The sequence below is a fragment of the Zootoca vivipara genome, chromosome 2, assembly GCF_965207765.1.
Source record: "Zootoca vivipara chromosome 2, rZooViv2.hap1.1, whole genome shotgun sequence".
Lineage (NCBI taxonomy): Eukaryota > Metazoa > Chordata > Lepidosauria > Squamata > Lacertidae > Zootoca > Zootoca vivipara.
Window position 1 is genome coordinate 103,035,377 of NC_142584.1, and position 18,687 is coordinate 103,054,063.

General features: G+C 47.8%; 1 protein-coding gene across 6 annotated transcripts in view; it reads left to right on the forward strand.

Annotated features, from left to right (window-relative positions):
* The window catches only part of KLHDC8B (kelch domain containing 8B), a 41,130-nt gene extending 23,284 nt beyond the window's left edge, over positions 1-17,846 (forward strand). For all 6 annotated transcript variants that reach the window (XM_088662637.1, XM_088662639.1, XM_035106871.3 and 3 more), the window contains exons 4-7: positions 12,344-12,508; positions 13,213-13,437; positions 14,062-14,163; positions 16,581-17,846. In XM_088662637.1, coding sequence (XP_088518763.1) covers positions 12,344-12,508; positions 13,213-13,437; positions 14,062-14,163; positions 16,581-16,777 — 689 coding nt within the window. In that variant the 3' untranslated portion in view covers positions 16,778-17,846. The remainder of the gene's footprint in view (positions 1-12,343; positions 12,509-13,212; positions 13,438-14,061; positions 14,164-16,580) is intronic.
* Positions 17,847-18,687: the final 841 nt, after the last annotated feature.

Here is an 18,687-nt window from a genome sequence, read left to right on the forward strand (position 1 = left end):
TTAGAGCAGACATCCCCAGACTTCGGCCCTCCAGATGTTTTGGACTACAATTCCCATCTTCCCCAACCACTGATCCTGTTAGCTAGGGATCATGGGAGTTGTAGGCCAAAACATCTGGAGGGCCGCAGTTTGGGGATGCCTGGCTTAGAGCCTTCTTGGGCTATGAATCCCTGATATGTGTGCTGACTCCCGTTTCTGTAGGGAAGGCAACTCGATTTTAATGAGATGCTGGGCATACACAGTGTCCCGTAAGTAAGTTTTTCTTGCTGACACAGCATTACGTTCAAATCAGGCCTGAGATTCACATTTGTTCAGCTTGGGCAAGAAGAATTTGTCTCCAGACAGGGAAGCCTTACAAATATCATTCTTGTTTTTTTAGTGGCCAAACTATGCATTTACACAAGACATCCATTATTCAGTCTCTTTCTCAACCATCACCTTGTAGCTCAGGGGTCAGCAAACTTTTTCAGCAGGGGGCCGGTCCACTGTCCCTCAGACCTTGTGGGGGGCCGGATTATATTTTGAAAAGAAAAGAAAAAGAACGATTTCCTATGCCCCAGAAATAACCCAGAGATGCATTTTAAATAAAAGCACACATTCTACTCATTTAAAAACACGCTGATTCCTGGACAATCCGCGGGCCGGATTTAGAAGGCGATTGGGCTGGATCCAGCCCATACCTGCCAAGTTGCTGTCAGAGAAATAAGGGACCGGGCGGAAGTAGCAGACCGGAAGTCGCACTGCAGCCATTTTGGAACTGGGCAGAGCAGCATCAAAAGTCGCTTCTGAGCATGCTCCGCCCAGTTCCAAAATGGCCGAATAAACTGGGAAAAAAACAAAAAAAATCCGTTTTTTCAGCTAGGAACAGCTGGAAAAACGGGGATTTCCTGGGGAATACAGGAGACTTGGCAGCTATGATCCAGCCCCCGGGCCTTAGTTTGTCTACCCATGTTGTAGCTGCAATAAAACCATATAAAACAGGGGGGTGATACAATGACTGCTGCAATTGACAGAATATAATATCACCAAGGCTACTATCTGTAAACAAACAACAAACGTCCATAAAAGTGGCAAAACTAGTTTCCTTCCCAAATCTGTTTTATCTTAAGCAATTGCAAATGCAGTAAATAAAAGAGTTCACATGTGATGTATCAGTGTTCCAGTGCTCATTTCTTCTCTTTCCCAAATAAATTTTATCTTGAACAATTGCAAACGCAGTGATAATGATTCCACTTGGTGGTATACCAGTGGTCCGGTGCTTGGATGCTGTTCTGGTAATCAGACATTTCGTCGCTAAAGAGCTTAGTCATCGAGCTTTGTAGTAAATATAGAAGAGAAGACTACATGTATACGATACGACTTGAAGCAGGTTTAACAAACTGAAGGACATCGTCCTCTTTCTATGCTCCTCCCGATGGAAGCATGCAGATGGGGACAGATATACCCCTGCTTTTATCATCTTGTGATATTATCTTGTGAAATTTGCGGTCCCATTAGGCTGTAACAGAGGCAGAGATGAGAAGCAGGGCCACTCCATTGGCTCTGCTGAGAGATCCACCCCTTTTGACTCCAAACTCCTCCTCCCTGAACCGTTTCCATTCCCAGCTGATGCAACTTTAAGAATTGATGCCTGAGCTCCATTGCTTTCCTCTTCCCTCCCCATTGCCCTTCCTTTCTGTGCCATGTCTTTTAGATCATAAGCCCAAGGACATGGGCTTTCTTGTTATTTCTTATTTCTCCGTAAGCAGCTCTTAAGAGTCTTTTCTGCTGAAGAGAGTGATAAGAATGCTTTTAAATAAATAAAACAAACATTGCTGGCTTTGACGTAACGCTGCTGAAGGAGCTTGCCAGTTTGATTGGAGACAGGGCACTGGGAAAGCGGGTGTCTAAACCTCTCCTCCCCCCTGCACTTCCTCCGCCAAAATTGTACACCCTTAAGATCTTGTTAGCCCTGCTTGGGGGGGGGGCTTGGGCCGCCTCTCCTCTCCCACAGGACTTAACAACAGCTTCAGCCTGGAGAAGAGAAGGTTATGATATGATAGCCATGTTCAAATATATGAAAGGATGTCATATAGAGGAGGGAGAAAGGTTGTTTACTGCTGCTCCTGAGAAGCGGACACGGAGCAATGGATTCAAACTACAAGAAAGAAGATTCCACCTAAACATTAGGAAGAACTTCCTGACAGTAAGAGCTGTTCGGCAGTGGAATTTGCTGCCAAGGAGTGTGGTGGAGTTTCCTTCTTTGGAGGTCTTTAAGCAGAGGCTTGACAGCCATATGTCAGGAATGCTTTGATGGTGTTTCCTGCTTGGCAGGGGGTTGGACTGGATGGCCCTTGTGGTCTCTTCCAACTCTATGATTCTCATTTAGATCGTAAAAATAGATGGGACAAGTGTGGAAGGGTTTAATACTCCCTCACCCAGTACTGCTGTTCTGATTAAGATTTGGGAGCCATCCACAGCTGCTGTAAAGTTAACCCCCCCCCCCGCCCTGAAACAGAAGATCTGCTCATCAATTGCCCACGTAATGTGTAGCTTGGCGCTCACATCCTCCCTTATAATATGCAGTTAGCAGTTTCTGCAGCTGAAGACATTGCTTATTAAAAGCTTGACATGCTTAGAATTTTTTAGGGTATCTGTTCTCCATTTTTGGAGTCTTTTTTTAGTGTGCGTGTCAGTTATCTCTCTGTTGTTTTTGGAGCTGGCTCTAGTCCTTTTAGTTCTTTGCTTATCCCTTTCCTCTTTTCCCTTTCCTTGTTTCCTTTTAAAAAACAAAACAAAACACACACACCCTAAAACTTCAGTGTTTCATACAATCAGGAATAGATTCAGAAGCCTTGTCTGATAGGCATGAAGACAATAGTTTCATCACTAAGAATTTTAAGTGTACGTGTTACTTTTCATTGTCGTTTTTGTTTTACTCATCTGACACTAGCAAACATAGCCGCTGATATTTCATGCAATCACAGGAAGTTTTTGCCTTTAAAAAATCTTCGGCACTTAGTTGTTTTCCACGAGAACCTGAACCATTCTCTTTTAATTCATTTACGCCGGACCTCACTTTAAACCAGAGTCAAGCCTAGATGTGGTTTAAAGGTGAATTCACATTGCGCTGGTGGGTGGAGTATAAACCGTGCCTGCTTTATCCCTCCCTGCTGCTGCTGCTGGAGCTAATCCATGGTTTGGCTTCGCGTTCTGTCTCAAGCTGGGCTTATGGTTTGTCTCCCTCCCAAAGAAACCATGAGCCTGTAACCAAGGTTTGTTCTTGGGGGGGGGGGGAGACAAACCTTTGCCCCAGATTTGGACAAAGCATCGCTTCCACCACATCATGGGTGATCTATAATATGTATTCCGCCCCCTCTACACACAATAAATGCAATAAATAAATAAATTAAATCCCCAGTATCTCTAGGTAAGGTAAGGCTGGGGACGTCTCTTTCTTGAAACCCAGGAGAGCTGCTGCCATTCACTGTACCCAATGCAGAGATAGTTGGACTGGAAGTTTGACTCTTTACAAGGCAGCTTCCCGATTTATTTATTTTTACTCGAAACGTAGCTTCAAGCTGTGGAGGGAAGTGGTTTCATGATTGCCACAAAGGCCAGCCAATTAGTACCCTGAGCGCTTAAGTGTTTAAAGCTCAAGGTTTCTTACATGGTACCCCCACCCAGCTCCTCATTTAATCCCCACCACAGCCCTATGACGTAGGTAAAGCTGAGAGTTAGTGACTGGCGCACGGTCACCTTGAGAGCTTCACTGGCACAGTCATACCTTGTGTTGCGTCCACTTCACATTGTGGCTTTTCACATTACATCCCGCGGCAACCCGGAAGTACCGGAACGGGTAACTTCCGGGTTTCGCTGCTCGCGCATGCGCAGAAGCACCAAATCGCGCCACGCGCCTGCACAGACACAGCACTTCGAGTTGCGGGCATTTCACATTATGGACGGGCCTCTGGAACAGATCCCGTCCGTAACACGAGGCACCACTGTATAGCGTGAGACTCTCAATCTCCGGGTTGAGGGTCCGAGCCCCACGTTGGGCAAAAGATTCCTGCACTGCAGGGAGTTGGACTCTAATGACCCTTGCGGTCCCTTCCGACTCTACAATTCTATATGGGCCAAGTGAAGATTTGAACCCAGGACCTGGTCCAACACTCTTAACCACAACACTGCCACTGTTTGGGAACGTGGGAACGTGGGAACTTTTGTACATGTTCCAGAGCTACTGGCACTGCAGTTGGATGAGGCCAAATATTTGTGGCTGTAAGGCCCATTTCGAAAAGTAAGTTTGTAAATATGCTATCCGGGCTGTCTTTTGTTTCAAAAAATGTGAGCGCAAACTTGGTACCCTTTAGATAAAATACTTGCTCGGTGAAATGTATTATACAAGCAGCACAGAAAAGCATAAAGCGCCGTTGCCTTTCATCACTGCTTGGCTTGGGTGCAATTTCCAGGCAGAGATCAAAACACGCAGCTCTGTCTACTGGCTTTTGTTCATTGCGTATCGCAGGAGTTCAAAGCGGCACCCAATAGCTTCAGTGTCAATTGGAATTTGGGGCAACTTCAGCCGAACTGCATTTCCATTCTGCAGGTACCCGATGTGATCCTGAAGGGAAGGAGGGAGTGGATCTGGTCAGCCGTTAAGCTCACTGAGTGACCCTAAGCCCATCGCTGCTTCTCAACCTCATGGCATTGTTGTGATGATAAACTAGGAAGGAGGACCGTGTGTGTCCAGGAAAATTTGGTGGCCTTTCATTATGGCCTTAAAAACTATTCTTGCCCATATTCTCCGCCGCCCCCGCGCTACCATATTGTTGTTTAGTCATTTAGTCATGTCCGACTCTTCGTGACCCCATGGACCATAGCACGCCAGGCACTCCTGTCTTGCACTGCCTCCCGCAGTTTGGTCAAACTCATGTTCGTAGCTTCGAGAACACTGTCCAACCATCTTGTCCTCTGTCGTCCCCTTCTCCTTGTGCCCTCCATCTTTCCCAACATCAGGGTCTTTTCCAGGGAGTCTTCTCTTCTCATGAGGTGGCCAAAGTATTGGAGCCTCAGCTTCAGGATCTGTCCTTCCAGTGAGCACTCAGGGCTGATTTCCTTCAGAATGGATAAGTTTGATCTTCTTGCAGTCCATGGGACTCAAGAAGATTACAAGACATTAAAATAGATTTCACTGCTGTTTTAAATCCGAAGTGATTTTCAGTTGATTACAGTTAGCTAAATTGCAGCTAGGAAGCCAACATCAAGTGCAATACTGGCTCTTTTCTTGAAATTAAAACAATGTCCAAAATATTCAAAAAAGCTTTTATTTGCAGAGCATATAACTAAAGAGGAATATATGCAAAGTATTTACATTCACCTGCTTATCCAAGCATGGACTTAGTTCTTCTTAGCTGAAGATTGCAGCTTCTTCCTTAAACATTCAAGCTGTGTCTTCCCCTCTTTCCAGCGCTTGCACTCAGCCTTCTGCAAATTGTCCTGCTAAGCCATGCAATTCCTTCTGAGAGGTTTCCACTTTTTCCTCCCAGCAAACTTCTCTTTACTGCTTCTTTGGGAGAACATCAACTTCTGTACTTCTCTCTGTCACATATATTCACACAGAAACATTGGCACTGCTCTTCTCTGTTGCGTTTAGAGAGTGAGTTATCTAAGGGTGTCTCTTCTTCGGTGCTCAAGTCCCCCCCACACAAAACAAAATGGAGAATGTAATAAGATACACAGTGATGCATTTAAGCATGCCCAATTTCAGCAAATTACATAAATCAGTATGCTTAACATACGGTATGGCCAACGATTTCAATGAAAGGGCAAGTCAATATGCGTAGATGCAGCAGATCAGCACGTTGGGAGAGGAGAGGGCAGATCATTGCATCTCGCAGGTCGAAACAACCCCTTTCTCAGAGCTGGTTGGTGCCAGGAGGAGAGGGGGGAGAGCTTGTTCCTACTGCTGGCGCTGTTGGAGAACCCTAGCATTACAAAGTTGAAAGGGACCTTGGAGGTCATTTCCAGGAAGGGCCAGGGCTCAGTGGAAAAGCATCTGCCTAGCATGCAGACGGCCCCGGGTTCAATCCCTGGCGTCTCCAGGTAAGGCTGGAGATCCTACAGAACTGCTGCCACTCAACATAGACAATACTGAGCTAAATGGACCAGTGATGCATTCCTGACATCAACATCGTTGTCGTCGTCATAGTTTTATTATTTGTACTCTGCGCATCTGACTGGGCTGCCCCCGCCACTCTGGGCGACTTCCAACATATATGAAAACATAATGAAACATTACACATTAAATGGCCCAACAACTCCCAAGGGAGTCTGTTTCATTGATTAACAGCTATTCCTGGTTAGTAGTTTCTCCTGATGTTTAGCTAAAATCTACTTGCCTGCAGTTCCCACAGATACACACACACACACACACACACACACACACACACACACACACATTTAAAACAATATCCTGCCTACTTTTCACTGAATCCAAAGCAGCTAACAAGCCGCAATATGAAAAAAAATCAAAATATAAAACAAACCCCAAATTAAACTCCATCAGAAAAAACCAATAAAACAAAGAAGCCACAAATGATGATGATGATGATGATGATGATGATGATGATGATGATGATGAAAGTATGTGTGTGTTTGCCTGCTAGCAAAGCACCTGAGAGGGGAAAATTTGTGGCGGGTCTTCTGCAAACAAAAACACAGGCTAAATGTCAAGACCCACTGCGGGGCAGGACCTTTTTATTAGAACAAACAAACATGTCAGAAAATGGCGGGTAAAGGCTTTATTTTGCAACTCGTTGGTGTGCCCTACTTGCCAGACTGCGATTTGAGAATTTTTTAAAGAGAACATCATGGTTTCCTCTGGTTTGTTTGCTTTTAGTGTGTCTTAAAGAATACAGGATAAAGATATCTTGGCTACTTAGGCCCTAAGGTGGTTGAACTCCCCCCCCTTTCTGGACTCAGTAGTGGTTTCTGCAAAGAGCTACGCTTGCTCCCAAACAACTGCATTCTGCAACCACCATGCAAATTTGCTTAATCTGCCCAGGAAGTTGCCTTAAGTACAGGTATTTGTCTCTCTTGCTCAGGCAGTGGCTGCCCAGGGCCTCCGTCAACTACTACCAGATTCTTTAAACTGGAGGTGCTAGGGATTGAGCCTGCGCCATTCTACATTCAGGGCATGTGTTTTACCACGGAACTATGAAGCATAAATTTGCTTTTTTTCATCAAGAAAGGAAGGCTTCTGGCCTGCCCCCCTCCAACATATTCCCTGTTGGCTTTTGAGATTTCTCCATTATTTGCCCCCCCCCCAAATATATACATAGGACTTAGTGATGGCCGAACTTGGCCCTCCAGCTGTTTTGGGACTACAACTCCCATGATCCCTAGCTAACAGGACCAGTGGTCAGGGATGATGGGAATTGTAGTCCCAAAACAGCTGGAGGGCCAAGTTTGGCCATCACTGATAGGTGAAAGAGAATCAGTGTGATGTAGTGTCTAGAGTCTCTGACTAGAGCCATGAAGCTCACTGGGAGACCCTGGGCTAGTCACTGTCAGCCAGCTCTACCTCGCAGGGTTGTTGTGCAAATAAAGACAGGGGAAAGGGGAAAAATTGAGGGTGATACTAAAATGCAATGTAAAATGTAAATAAGTAATATTATCGAAGTCTTTTTCAATAGCAATATACTGGCTCCTTCAAAAACAAAAGCCAAGGTACACTGATTTTTAACGCACTGCTCCAAGCAAGCTTATTCAACTATGTGCAGTAGTTTGTTGTTGCAAAACAGCCATTGCACACTTTGTCACATCCCTGCTGTTGATGTGCACACGGCACCTAGCAGATGGAGAAGTCACCGCTACTCTTAATGGCAGAAATGAGAAAGCCACAGCTTTCGATGCAAGGGTGAAATAATCATAAACCCAAATTTTAAAAACATGAATACAACTGGTCATATTAGCCCTAAGGTGCTCAGACAAACTATCCACCAACCCAACCAACATTTTAAGTGGAGATGCCGCCAGTTAAACTCGGGACTTTTATATATGCAAAGCAGGTGCCCTTCCATTGATCTGTGGCTTCCCAACATGGGTCGACGCATTGATTTTATTCAGTCCATTTAATAATTTTTACATTACAGCCAGACAGTACATATCTATAAACCTCAACTTCACAGAGTTAACAAATCAAAAACTCTAATGGCCTGGATAAGATATCCTCAATTGTCTAGAATTTAATTGCTCTGAACATGCCTTTTAATCTTTTTTTCATACAGTGGTACCTCGGGTTAAGAACTTAATTCGTTCTGGAGGTCCGTTCTTAACCTGGAACTGTTCTTAATCTGAGGTACCACTTTAGTTAATGGGGCCTCACGCTGCCGCTGCACCGCCGACACTCGATTTCTGTTCTTATCCTGAAGCAAAGTTCTTAACCTGAGGTACTATTTCTGAGTCTGTAACCTGAAGCGTCTGTAACCTGAAGCATCGGTAACCCGAGGTACCTCTGTATTTGGGTTCCATTTTTCTTGACCAGCAGATCACAGAACAGGTTCGTTGTTGTTGTTTAGTTGTTTAGTTGTGTCCGACTCTTCATGACCCCATGGACCAGAGCACGCCAGGCACTCCTGTCTTCCACTGCCTCCCACAGTTTGGTCAAACTCATGTTCGTAGCTTCGAGAAGACTGTCCAGCCATCTCGTCCTTTGTCGTCCCCTTCTCCTTGTGCCCTCCATCTTTCCCAACATCAGGGTCTTTTCCAGGGAGTCTTCTCTTCTCATGAGGTGACCAAAGTATTGGAGCCTCAGCTTCAGGATCTGTCCTTCCAGTGAGCACTCAGGGCTGATTTCCTTCAGAATAGATAGGTTTGATCTTCCTGCAGTCCATGGGACTCTCAAGAGTCTCCTCCAGCACCCTAATTCAAAAGCATCAATTCTTCGGCGATCAGCCTTCTTTATGGTCCAGCTCTCACTTCCATACATCACTACTGGGAAAACCATAGCTTTAACTATACGGACCTTTGTCGGCAAGGTGATGTCTCTGCTTTTTAAGATGCTGTCTAGGTTTGTCATTGCTTTTCTCCCAAGAAGCAGGCATCTTTTAATTTCATGACTGCTGTCACCATCTGCAGTGATCATGGAACCCAATAAAGTAAAATCAATCACAGAACAGGTTACAACAATTTAAAACCCAGTATTCTGTGACTGCCATCTGGTTATCTCCCGCTTGGACTACTGCAATGCGCTCTACGTGGGGCTATCTTTGAAGGTGACCCGGAAACTACAACTAATCCAGAATGCGGCAGCTAGACTGGTGACTGGGAGCGGCCGCCGAGACCACATAACACCGGTCTTGAAAGATCTACATTGGCTCCCAGTACGTTTCCGAGCACAGTTCAAAGTGTTGGTGCTAACCTTTAAAGCCCTAAATGGCCTCGGTCCAGTATACCTGAAGGAGCGTCTCCATCCCCATCGTTCTGCCCGGACACTGAGGTCCAGAACCGAGGGCCTTCTGGCGGTTCCCTCGTTGCGAGAAGCCAAGTTGCAGGGAACCAGGCAGAGGGCCTTCTCGGTGGTGGCGCCCGCCCTGTGAAACCTATCTTTTTCCTTGGACTGTGATTCATTTTAACTGATTTAATATTATTGTTATCACCACAGTAATTTACTAACAACTTGCTGTTATTAGTAATTTTTTTGCCCACCCTTACACCAAGCAGGTCCCAGGGCGAGTTTCGAGAATTTAAAATTCAGGATTAAAAACAGTTAAAATAATAATAATAATAATAATAATAATAATAATAATAATTTATTATTTATTATTTATACCCCGCCCATCTGGCTGGGTTTCTCCAGCCACTCTGGGCGGCTCCCAGCAGAATATTAAAAATGCGATAAAGCACTGAACATTAAAAACTTCCATAAACAGGACTGCCTAAGATGCCTTCTAAAAGTCAGATTGTTGTTTATTTCCTTGACATCTGATAAGAGGGCGTTCCACAGGGCGGGCGCCACTACCGAGAAGGCCCTCTGCCTGGTTCCCTGTGACCTCACTTCTCGCAGTGAGGAAACCGCCAGAAGGCCCTTGGTACTGGACCTCAGTGTCCAGGCAGAACGATGGGGGTGGAGACGCTCCTTCAGGTATACTGGGCCGAGGCCGTTTAGGGTAAGGTTACCAAATGTCCCTGTTTCCTGGGGACAGTCCCCGGATTTACAAATCAGTACCCTAACAAATCTATCTATTTAGTAGGAAGTTGAAAAGTGTCCCTAGATTCTCCACCTCCATCATTCTGCCCGGACACTGAGGTCCAGCACCGAGGGCCTTCCGGCGGTTCCCTCGTTGCGAGAAGCCAAGTTGCAGGGAACTAGGCAGAGGGCCTTCTCGGTGGTGGCGCCTGCCCTGTGGAACGCCCTCCCAACAGATGTCAAAAAGGGAAACAACTACCAGACTTTTAGAAGACATCTGAAGGCATGTTCAGGGAGGCTTTTAATGTTTAATAGATTGTTGTGTTTTATTCTTCTGTTGGAAGCCGCCCAGAGTGGCTGGGGAGACCCGGCCAGATGGGCGGGGTATAAATAATATATTATTATTATTATTATTGAAAAAATCTGGTCACCTCAAGGTTTTAAAGGTCAGCACCAACACTTTGAATTGTGCTTGGAAACGTACTGTTCCCAGGCCTCTACTGGGACCTGGGGGCAAGAAGACTGTACTCTTTTGGTCACCATCACCTCTCTCAGCTGCGCTTGGATCTCGCCAGCCCTGCGGATTGGGGAAGAACGCAGGGAGAGAGAGAGACAGTGCATATCTGCAAGAAATACGACGGTCCCTACATAACAGTTTCTGCTGCAGTCCACTCCCCATCTCAGATTTGGAGAGGGGCATGTCTCTGAGTCTGCTGTCTGTAGAACGGTGGGCAGGCTACACGGGAAGCAGAACTTGGCAGTATGGCTGGGTTGCCATGGCGTCTCCAGGGATACAACACGGCAAGTATAATTTGATGTGATTGCCTGGTATCCCTGCGATGTTCATTGCTGATCATGTTGGGAAGCAGGTGGGGGCGTCTTTTGGGGAAGGGCAGGTGTTGGGGGGGGGGGCCTGCCAGAGGGCCTAGAGTCTTGGTGGCAGTTGGGAAGATGGCATGCAGTACGAGATAAGGGACTCTTCTTGCTCAGTGTGGGGAATGAAGCCGGAGGGTTAGGGAGCCTCTTCCCCCAGTCTCCTTACCCAGGGGGGTCACTTGGGAAGCTAGTGTCACGATTTCCCCACGAATACTCCCCCACCTTCCGAATGGGCGGTGGAAGCCTTATACAGTGGTACCTCGACTTCTGAAGGTTTCGACTTCCGAAGTCCGCAAACCCGGAAGTATTTTCGCCACGTGCACGTTCTGCACATGCGCAGAAGCAGGGCGCGCAGCAAAGCCGCGGAACGGATCGCCTTCGTAAGTTGAGGTACCACTGAACTGTAAAGTGGTAGACAGATGAGATTCAACTTGAGCGCTCAGGGAGGGAGGGAAAATAAACATTGAGCTATGCTTGATAGTGAGTGCAGCGATGTCAACTTATTCCCACACCCCTTATTTTAATTATTTTTACCCAGAAACTTCTCATCTTGTAGGCCTTTTTCCTAACCTCGGCTCCCATCTATCTTCCCCTCCTGATTGTCAGCTTTTACTGACAAATCCTAACGGCTGCTTCCAGCTTCCCCTTCATTCCCAATCTAGTTACACTCCAGAATTTCCGGAGAAACACGGTAGTTCCGGCTTGTTCTGATGCATTCTCTGTTCTTGAATATTCATAACATGGTTATAATTAAAATATATTGTGGTAAAACATATACAGTTCAGCACATTGGTGTGGCATGCAACGGCAGCCTTAGTGAATTTGTCCTGCTGCCTATTGAAGGCACCCACGTCCTTGACCTTTAAGACAGTTTACTAAGAAGTGTGCAATGCCGCAGGTCTTACACAGCACTCAAAAGACCTGACTGGCCCCCTGGACCTTGTGCGACGCCTTTGCTTTAAGATTTGGGTATCCTTAAGCCTCTGCTAGTCACATTTTGAATTTCACGGAGTCCTTATTTTAGTGCAGGTGTGGGGACACTGCCCATCAGCCCCAGCAAGCATGGCCCAATACCTGGAGGGCCAAAAGTATTGTTTCAGCGCCCTGCAATTTATTCTACACTTCTCACTCTTGTGTTCTGGGTTGGTTAGTGTCGGAAGCTAGGCAGTGATTACACACAGCAGTGACTGTTTTTATGACCTTGTATGTTGTCTGCTGCCTGACTTACACTCACTGCTTTTTTGTCAACGTCGTCTGCCAGCCTCCGTCACCTGCCTGTTCCTTCTCCATTTCCAGATGGTGCCGTCTACGCTCTAGGCGGGATGGGTGCAGACACCTCTCCACAAGCTCTGGTGCAAATGTATGACACAGCAAAGGATCACTGGCAGCCCCTGCCTTCTATGCCCACCCCCTGCTATGGGGCCTCCACTTTCTTGCACGGGAGCAAGATCTATGTGATGGGTAAGAAGTAAGGAAGCAATGTTTAGTTGACTAATCGGCTAGATGGGTTAACTAAAACCATTATAATCAGCTCGTAGATCCTGAGAAGGACAAAAGCCAGAGTTGAGAGTGGGAGGGATGTGGCTTAGATGAAAAGCAGCAAGGAGAGAGAGAGAGAGAGACAGAGACAGAGAGACAGAGAGAGGCCTGCTGGATCTTTACTCAAATCCAGGGCTGTGGCTATGGGAAAAGCAATAGCCTTTGGGGGGTACTGAGGCTGTGAACCCCGCCAATGTAGGCCCAAGTTGTTATACAGGTGACTCTCCTACTTACAAGGTAATGTTCCAGGCCCCCGCACGCATAAACAGAATTGCGTAAAGAGGGGAGCGCCCTCTAAGCGCCCTCTCTGCTGCTCTCTCTTCAATCCATGCCAAAAATACTGTATCCAAAAATATCCACAACTAGAATTGAAGCTCTGAGGCCAGCAAGAGTTTGGAGGACATGCAGGAAAGCAGTGGTGGCTGTGCTACCTTGCACATCAACTGTTAGCCAGGGTGGCTTACCTGAAAGTAACCCCTTCTTGAATCCGACAGAACTTACATCCGAGTAGACATGGTGTGGGTTGCACTGTTAATCCTTTCTCTCTGCACCGGAATCCTCAGCTTTTGCCTTTGGAGCCAACACGGGTGGCTGAGCTAGTATTTTGGCATTTCCTTTTCCCACAGGAGGAAGGCAAGGCAAGCTGCCCGTAACGGCCTTTGAAGCCCTGGATCTGGAAGTGAGGAGCTGGACCCGCTACCCGAGTGTGCCCAGCCGGCGTGCCTTTGCCAGCTGTGCCATGTTGGACGGCTGCTTTTTCAGCTTGGGAGGGCTGCAGCAGCCGGGACCCCACAACTTCTACTCCCGGCCCCACTTTGTCAACACTGTGGAGATGTTTGACTTGGAGGAGGGTAAGCTGGAGTCATGTTGTGCCTGTTTAAAGGAAAGCGGGTTTTAACGCAGAGACTACGGTGGATCAACAGCAACTCTTGCCTGAAAGTGATGGCACAACAGCCCTAACCAGCTCAGCAGCTCCTTGTGCTTCAGCCCTAGTCTCACTTTCACTTCCCATGCAATACCATATAAGGCAGCCTTCTTGAACTCTGGTCCTCTCCATGTTGTTGGACTGCAGCTCCCATCACCCCTGGCTGGAAACATCTTAGCAATAGACTTGGCCGTTGCTTGTAGATGCATTAAGGCCAAGGTGGCTGGAGATGATGGCAACTGCAGGTCAATAACGTCTGGGCACCAAAGGCTGATGAGCTCCGACATACGGCCTTCCCTGGCTATCCAGCATCACATTTCAGTACAAAGTGAGTGAAGACAGGGGACTGAACTCCCTGAGATTAATTAATTATTGCCCCTGATTAAGATGGGTGGATAAGGGTTGTGAGTCATCTCTCGCTTGACCTATCTTGTCCATGTCAAGAGATGTAAATACCCAAATTAGAGCCCTTTAGTCGAGATCCATCTGTGCATCTGTAGGTTCTTGGCCAACTGAGTTGAGTTCTTCCTCTCTGTCATCTCCCATCCAGGGTCCTGGAATCGACTGAGCCGTGCCATCCGCATGAGGGACAAGAGGGCTGACTTTGTGGCTGGCCGCTTGGGTGGGCGCGTGGTAGCAGCAGGCGGTCTTGGTAAGTGCGACAGACGGGCCACTTCTGTGCTCTTGAGGTGTGCGGAAGATGGAGATGCACAAGAACTTGTCCCGAGCTGGGGATATATTGGATTGCATGTGAGATCAAGCCCCTGGGCTTGAGGGCTTGTTGGATGGAACGCAGCTCCTTAAAACATCTGCACCATCTCTTTCAAGGTGTCATCTTCCTTTACCTGCCGAGAGACATGGATCTGATTTGTGAAGTTGCTCCTTTCTGCCTCGTCGTTTGGTTCTCTCTCTCTCTCTCTCTCTCTCTCTCTCTCTCTCTCTCTCTCTCTCTCTCTCTCTCTCTCTCTCTCTCTCTCTGCGTTCCTGTTCTGGATTAGCCTGCAACTGTCCCTGATTCTATGCACTCTTGTGGCATATGCCATATGAAAAGATAAGAACAGCCTGATGGAGCAGGCCAGTGTCCTATCTAATACAACTTCCTGTTCTCACAGTGACCAATCATATGCGTTTTGGAATCAGCCACTCGAAAGTAGGATTCGATTGCAATACTTGTGATTCCCAGCAACTGGCATTCAGAGGTTTACTGCTTCCACCAACCAGGGGAGCCATAGAGATGGCTTCCCCTGCATCTGGCAACCAGGGTATTGACTCTGTTTCTGAACATCAAGGCTAATGCAGTTCTCGTACAACTATATGGGTGTGCACAAGATTTTCAGGGATATTCCCTCCCCTGCAAGCTACCATTTTGGCAGCAGTTGGCCCAACCCATTTCACATACCATGGTCAGCCATAAGCCACAGCTCACCGGGAACCATAAGCCACAGCACACAAGTGATAGAGCACACCGCATGAGTGCTGGTTCACATGTCACACTAAGCCAAGGTTTGTGGTTGGTTGCTCTTTGTTCCAAGCCGCGCAAGGCAAAATGGGAACAATGTGAGCAGTTGAGTTTGGCTTACTGTGATGTGTGAACTAGCCCATTACATGAACAGGACTTTAGTTGTCCCTAAACACAGGATAACTGCCTTTTGGTAGATAGAATAAAAGTGAGGGAGAAGGTGGCAGTTTCCCATTTTTGCAATCCGTGCCAGGAGCACATCGCCAGAACCAAACGCCATTGGAAGGATGTGTTGGGGCGCCATGTTGCTACCTAACATGAATGAGTGGGACAGGCATCACAGCAGGAGAAAATACAGGGGGTTGAGCCTTCCCTTCCTTCTGCACTGAATCTTGTAGGTCTTTCCTGCATTGTTGCAGTTTGCCACTGATTCGCTCATCTTTTCAGATACAGGTAGGTTTTGCATGCCATTTTCTCAATGGAGATATATGCTGCACGGTGCCCTAGGGTCCATTTCAAAGATGGAAAATACTGCTTTCCAGATGTTGTTGGACTACAAATCCTATCATCCCTTGACAATGGGCCATGCTGGCTGGGGCCAATGAGAGATGAACAAGATTGCAAAGGCTTACACATTCCCCATCTCTCGGCTAAATGGTTTGCTACATGTCACTGAAACCGAGCATGGGGAGAGTGTGCCTTTAGCGACCTCTGTTTTCTGCAGAAACTTTCTCTGAGAGCCAGTGTGGTGTAGTGGTTAAGAGCGGTGGGCTCATAATCTGGGGAACCGGGTTCGCTTCCCTGCTCCTCCACATGCAGCTGCTGGGTGACCTTGGGCTAGTCACACTTCTTTGAAGTCTCTCAGCCTCACTCACCTCACAGAGTGTTTGTTGTGGGGGAGGAAGGGAAAAGGAGATTGTTAGCCGCTTTGAGACTCCTCAGGGTAGTGATAAAGCGGGATACCAAATCCAAACTCCTCCTCTTCTTCTTCTTCTTCTTCTTCTTCTTCTTCTTCTTCTTCTTCTTCTTCTTCTTCTTCTTCTTCTTCTTCTTCTTCTTCTTCTTCTTCTTCTTCTCTTCTTTCTGTTAACTTTCTTGCCTTTCTTAAAAACTACCCTAGATGTCCTAACAAAATACAATAAAAAGAAGGCGTAAAAGTTAAACTGCAAAACTCCAACCAGGTTGTCTTTGGAATGAGAGTTAGAGGCAGGGATTACCTGAAAATCGGCTGTCTGAATGCTATCAGCATAGGGTCTCTGGCTTTCATTCAGACCCTCTCAGTGTAGTTGGCAGTCCTGGGGTGCTGGCGAAGAAGCCTGCTGTGAGAAAGCATGCCAGGATCCGCTTGCACTGTTTCTGGCATCAGTTTGAGCTCCAAATCCCTGCCTTTCATAAGCATCCCCTGGGCCTGTAAACGAAACCTTTCGTTCCTGCTGCAGCAGGATGTGCCAGTGTTGTTCATGGGAGATGTTTGCCTTGGAGCCTGGCTCAGCCACAGGGTACTCTTGTACTAGCAAAATCAGTAGATATGCCAGGTTTATTATTATTATTATTTGCAATTGCTGACTACCACTTGGCTCATGGATCCGCCTCTCCCCCCCCCTTTTTAGGGAACCAGTCAAGTGCTCTTGGATCTGTGGAAGGATTTAACTTGGCGAGGAAGAAATGGGAGCCCTTACCACCCATGCCCACCGGCCGCTGCTCCTGTTCCAGCTTGGAGGCTGCCAACCTGCTCTTTGTGATCGGAGGGGTGGCCCAGGGTCCCAGCAGCGCCGTGGAGGCTCTGTGCCTTCAGGAAGGCGTCTGAGCGATGCTTGCCGGTGGAGAGATTTCCTGCCAATACAAGCCAAGAGGACTAAAGTGCCTGACGACGACGGTGACAGGACATGCGTACAAGGGAGCAGGGAGGAGAGCATGCGCTCCGTTGCCGACGCGGCGCCCTGCAGCAGCGACCTTTCCCTTTGCTGTTCTCCAAGTAGCTCATTTCATCTTTGCAAAGCATAGAGTAGTAGCTCAGAGACTGGGGCAGCCCTGCACTGTCAGCAGGGCACAGGCCAAGCACAGCAGCGCACCCAGCCAGACGAAGCAAGATCTACTCAGCGGAGCTCGCTCTCTCAGTGCCACAGCAGGCGCAGAAGGTCTCCTGCTTCCCAGCCGCGGCTTCTTCGTTGCGCACAGCCTTCCACCTCCAAAGGAACATGGCAAAAATATGGGCTGCGCCGTGCTCAGGTTGAAGCGGCGGAGCGATGGCCAGCCGGAACGCTCCATTCAGCACCCTTCCCTTTCCTTGTCTGTCCCGCTGTTGAACTTTATAGATTGTAAGCTCTCTGGGGCACAGGCCTCCCCTCCCCTTTCCTCCCTCTCTGCTTATGCTACTCCGTAAACTCGCCATGTATAACGGATATCGGTAGTGCTCTCTTAACAGCTCACATTTTACAGCGCCGCTGTTAAGGCTGCCAGCAAAAGGGCGAGCGATGACACACAAAGTTGAGCCTGGGAGACGAACACAGCAGTGAAGCAGCTATACAGCCCAAGACACAGCTCCACCATTGGGCTGCGTGGGTCTGGCCCTTGACTCCAAAGGACAGCAAGGTTTCCTCAGCAGGCTCTGGGGAGAAGCAGTGCAAGGTGCAGGCACTAAGCGGAGCAGGCACTCCAGTGTCTCTGCTTTTGAGTTGCCCTTGCTATCCTTGTGCTGGTGTCTTTTACGCTGCACCGCTGAGTTGGCTCCAGGGAGGCTGGGTGCAGCCACGACACCCTCTTGTGTGTTCCTAACTTGGTCTGTGTCTCATGTAGCACATAAGGTGCCCTCTAGCCCAGTGCCTAGGAGGTGGTGTAGCACCTCATGCCAATAAAACCAGTGGATTTTCTCTCTCTCTTCTGGCTTTCTGTCTCCTATAGATTGGTCCTGTTCCGAGATGTGCTCTGTCTGCACTGAACTTTTAGCTGCTGCTGCTGCTGCTGCTGGTAGGCAGTCATTGTAAGATCAATTGCTAGCAGGTTGTCAAGCATTGACATAGGTGAGAGGGAGAAAGAGGGCCCAAAGGCAAATGTAAAGCTCACGTTGGACAAAGTCCTAAGGTTGTTAAGGCCCAACAGCAGCTTTACTTCTCACCAATCCTTACAATCTGCCAGATGCAGGTCAGCACTCAAACGCAGAGAGGAGCAGGAAGTTTAATTCTTTATTCAAGAAAACAGCAAACAATGCAGAGAAGCCTCAAGGCAGGGCCAGCTTCCATAGCACAGTTGCCAGGACTGACAGTTCCTGTTTCCCACTTCCCCCTAAGATCCCTTCCTCTTCCGGAGGTTGCCCATGTTGGTGTACACTCTTGTTTATTGTTTAGCCACATGCATGTTCTTCTGGGGGAGGGGGGCGGAGTCAAACTAGCAAGCTCCTGAGAAGCTTCATGTGCTGAGTCTGAACTGCTTTCTGCCCTTGGCTCTTCCCTCTCGCTCATGCCTGCTTTTTTTTTTTTAAGCAGCCAACCATTCCTTCATTTTCTGACCTGTCCTCAGTGTCCCACCACCATTCCCGGTGCCCTGAACCTTCCTCTTCTGAGGCTTCCCTAGGGGGTTCGTCAGCTGGTGCCTCCTGCCGCTTCTCGTCATCCAGCCAGTCTCCTCCTCTGCCGGACATTGGTCCAAGCAGCCTCAAACTGTAGCGACCCACCTGCAATCTCTGTTCAGCTCTGGGCATTGCCCTGTGTGATCTTGGAG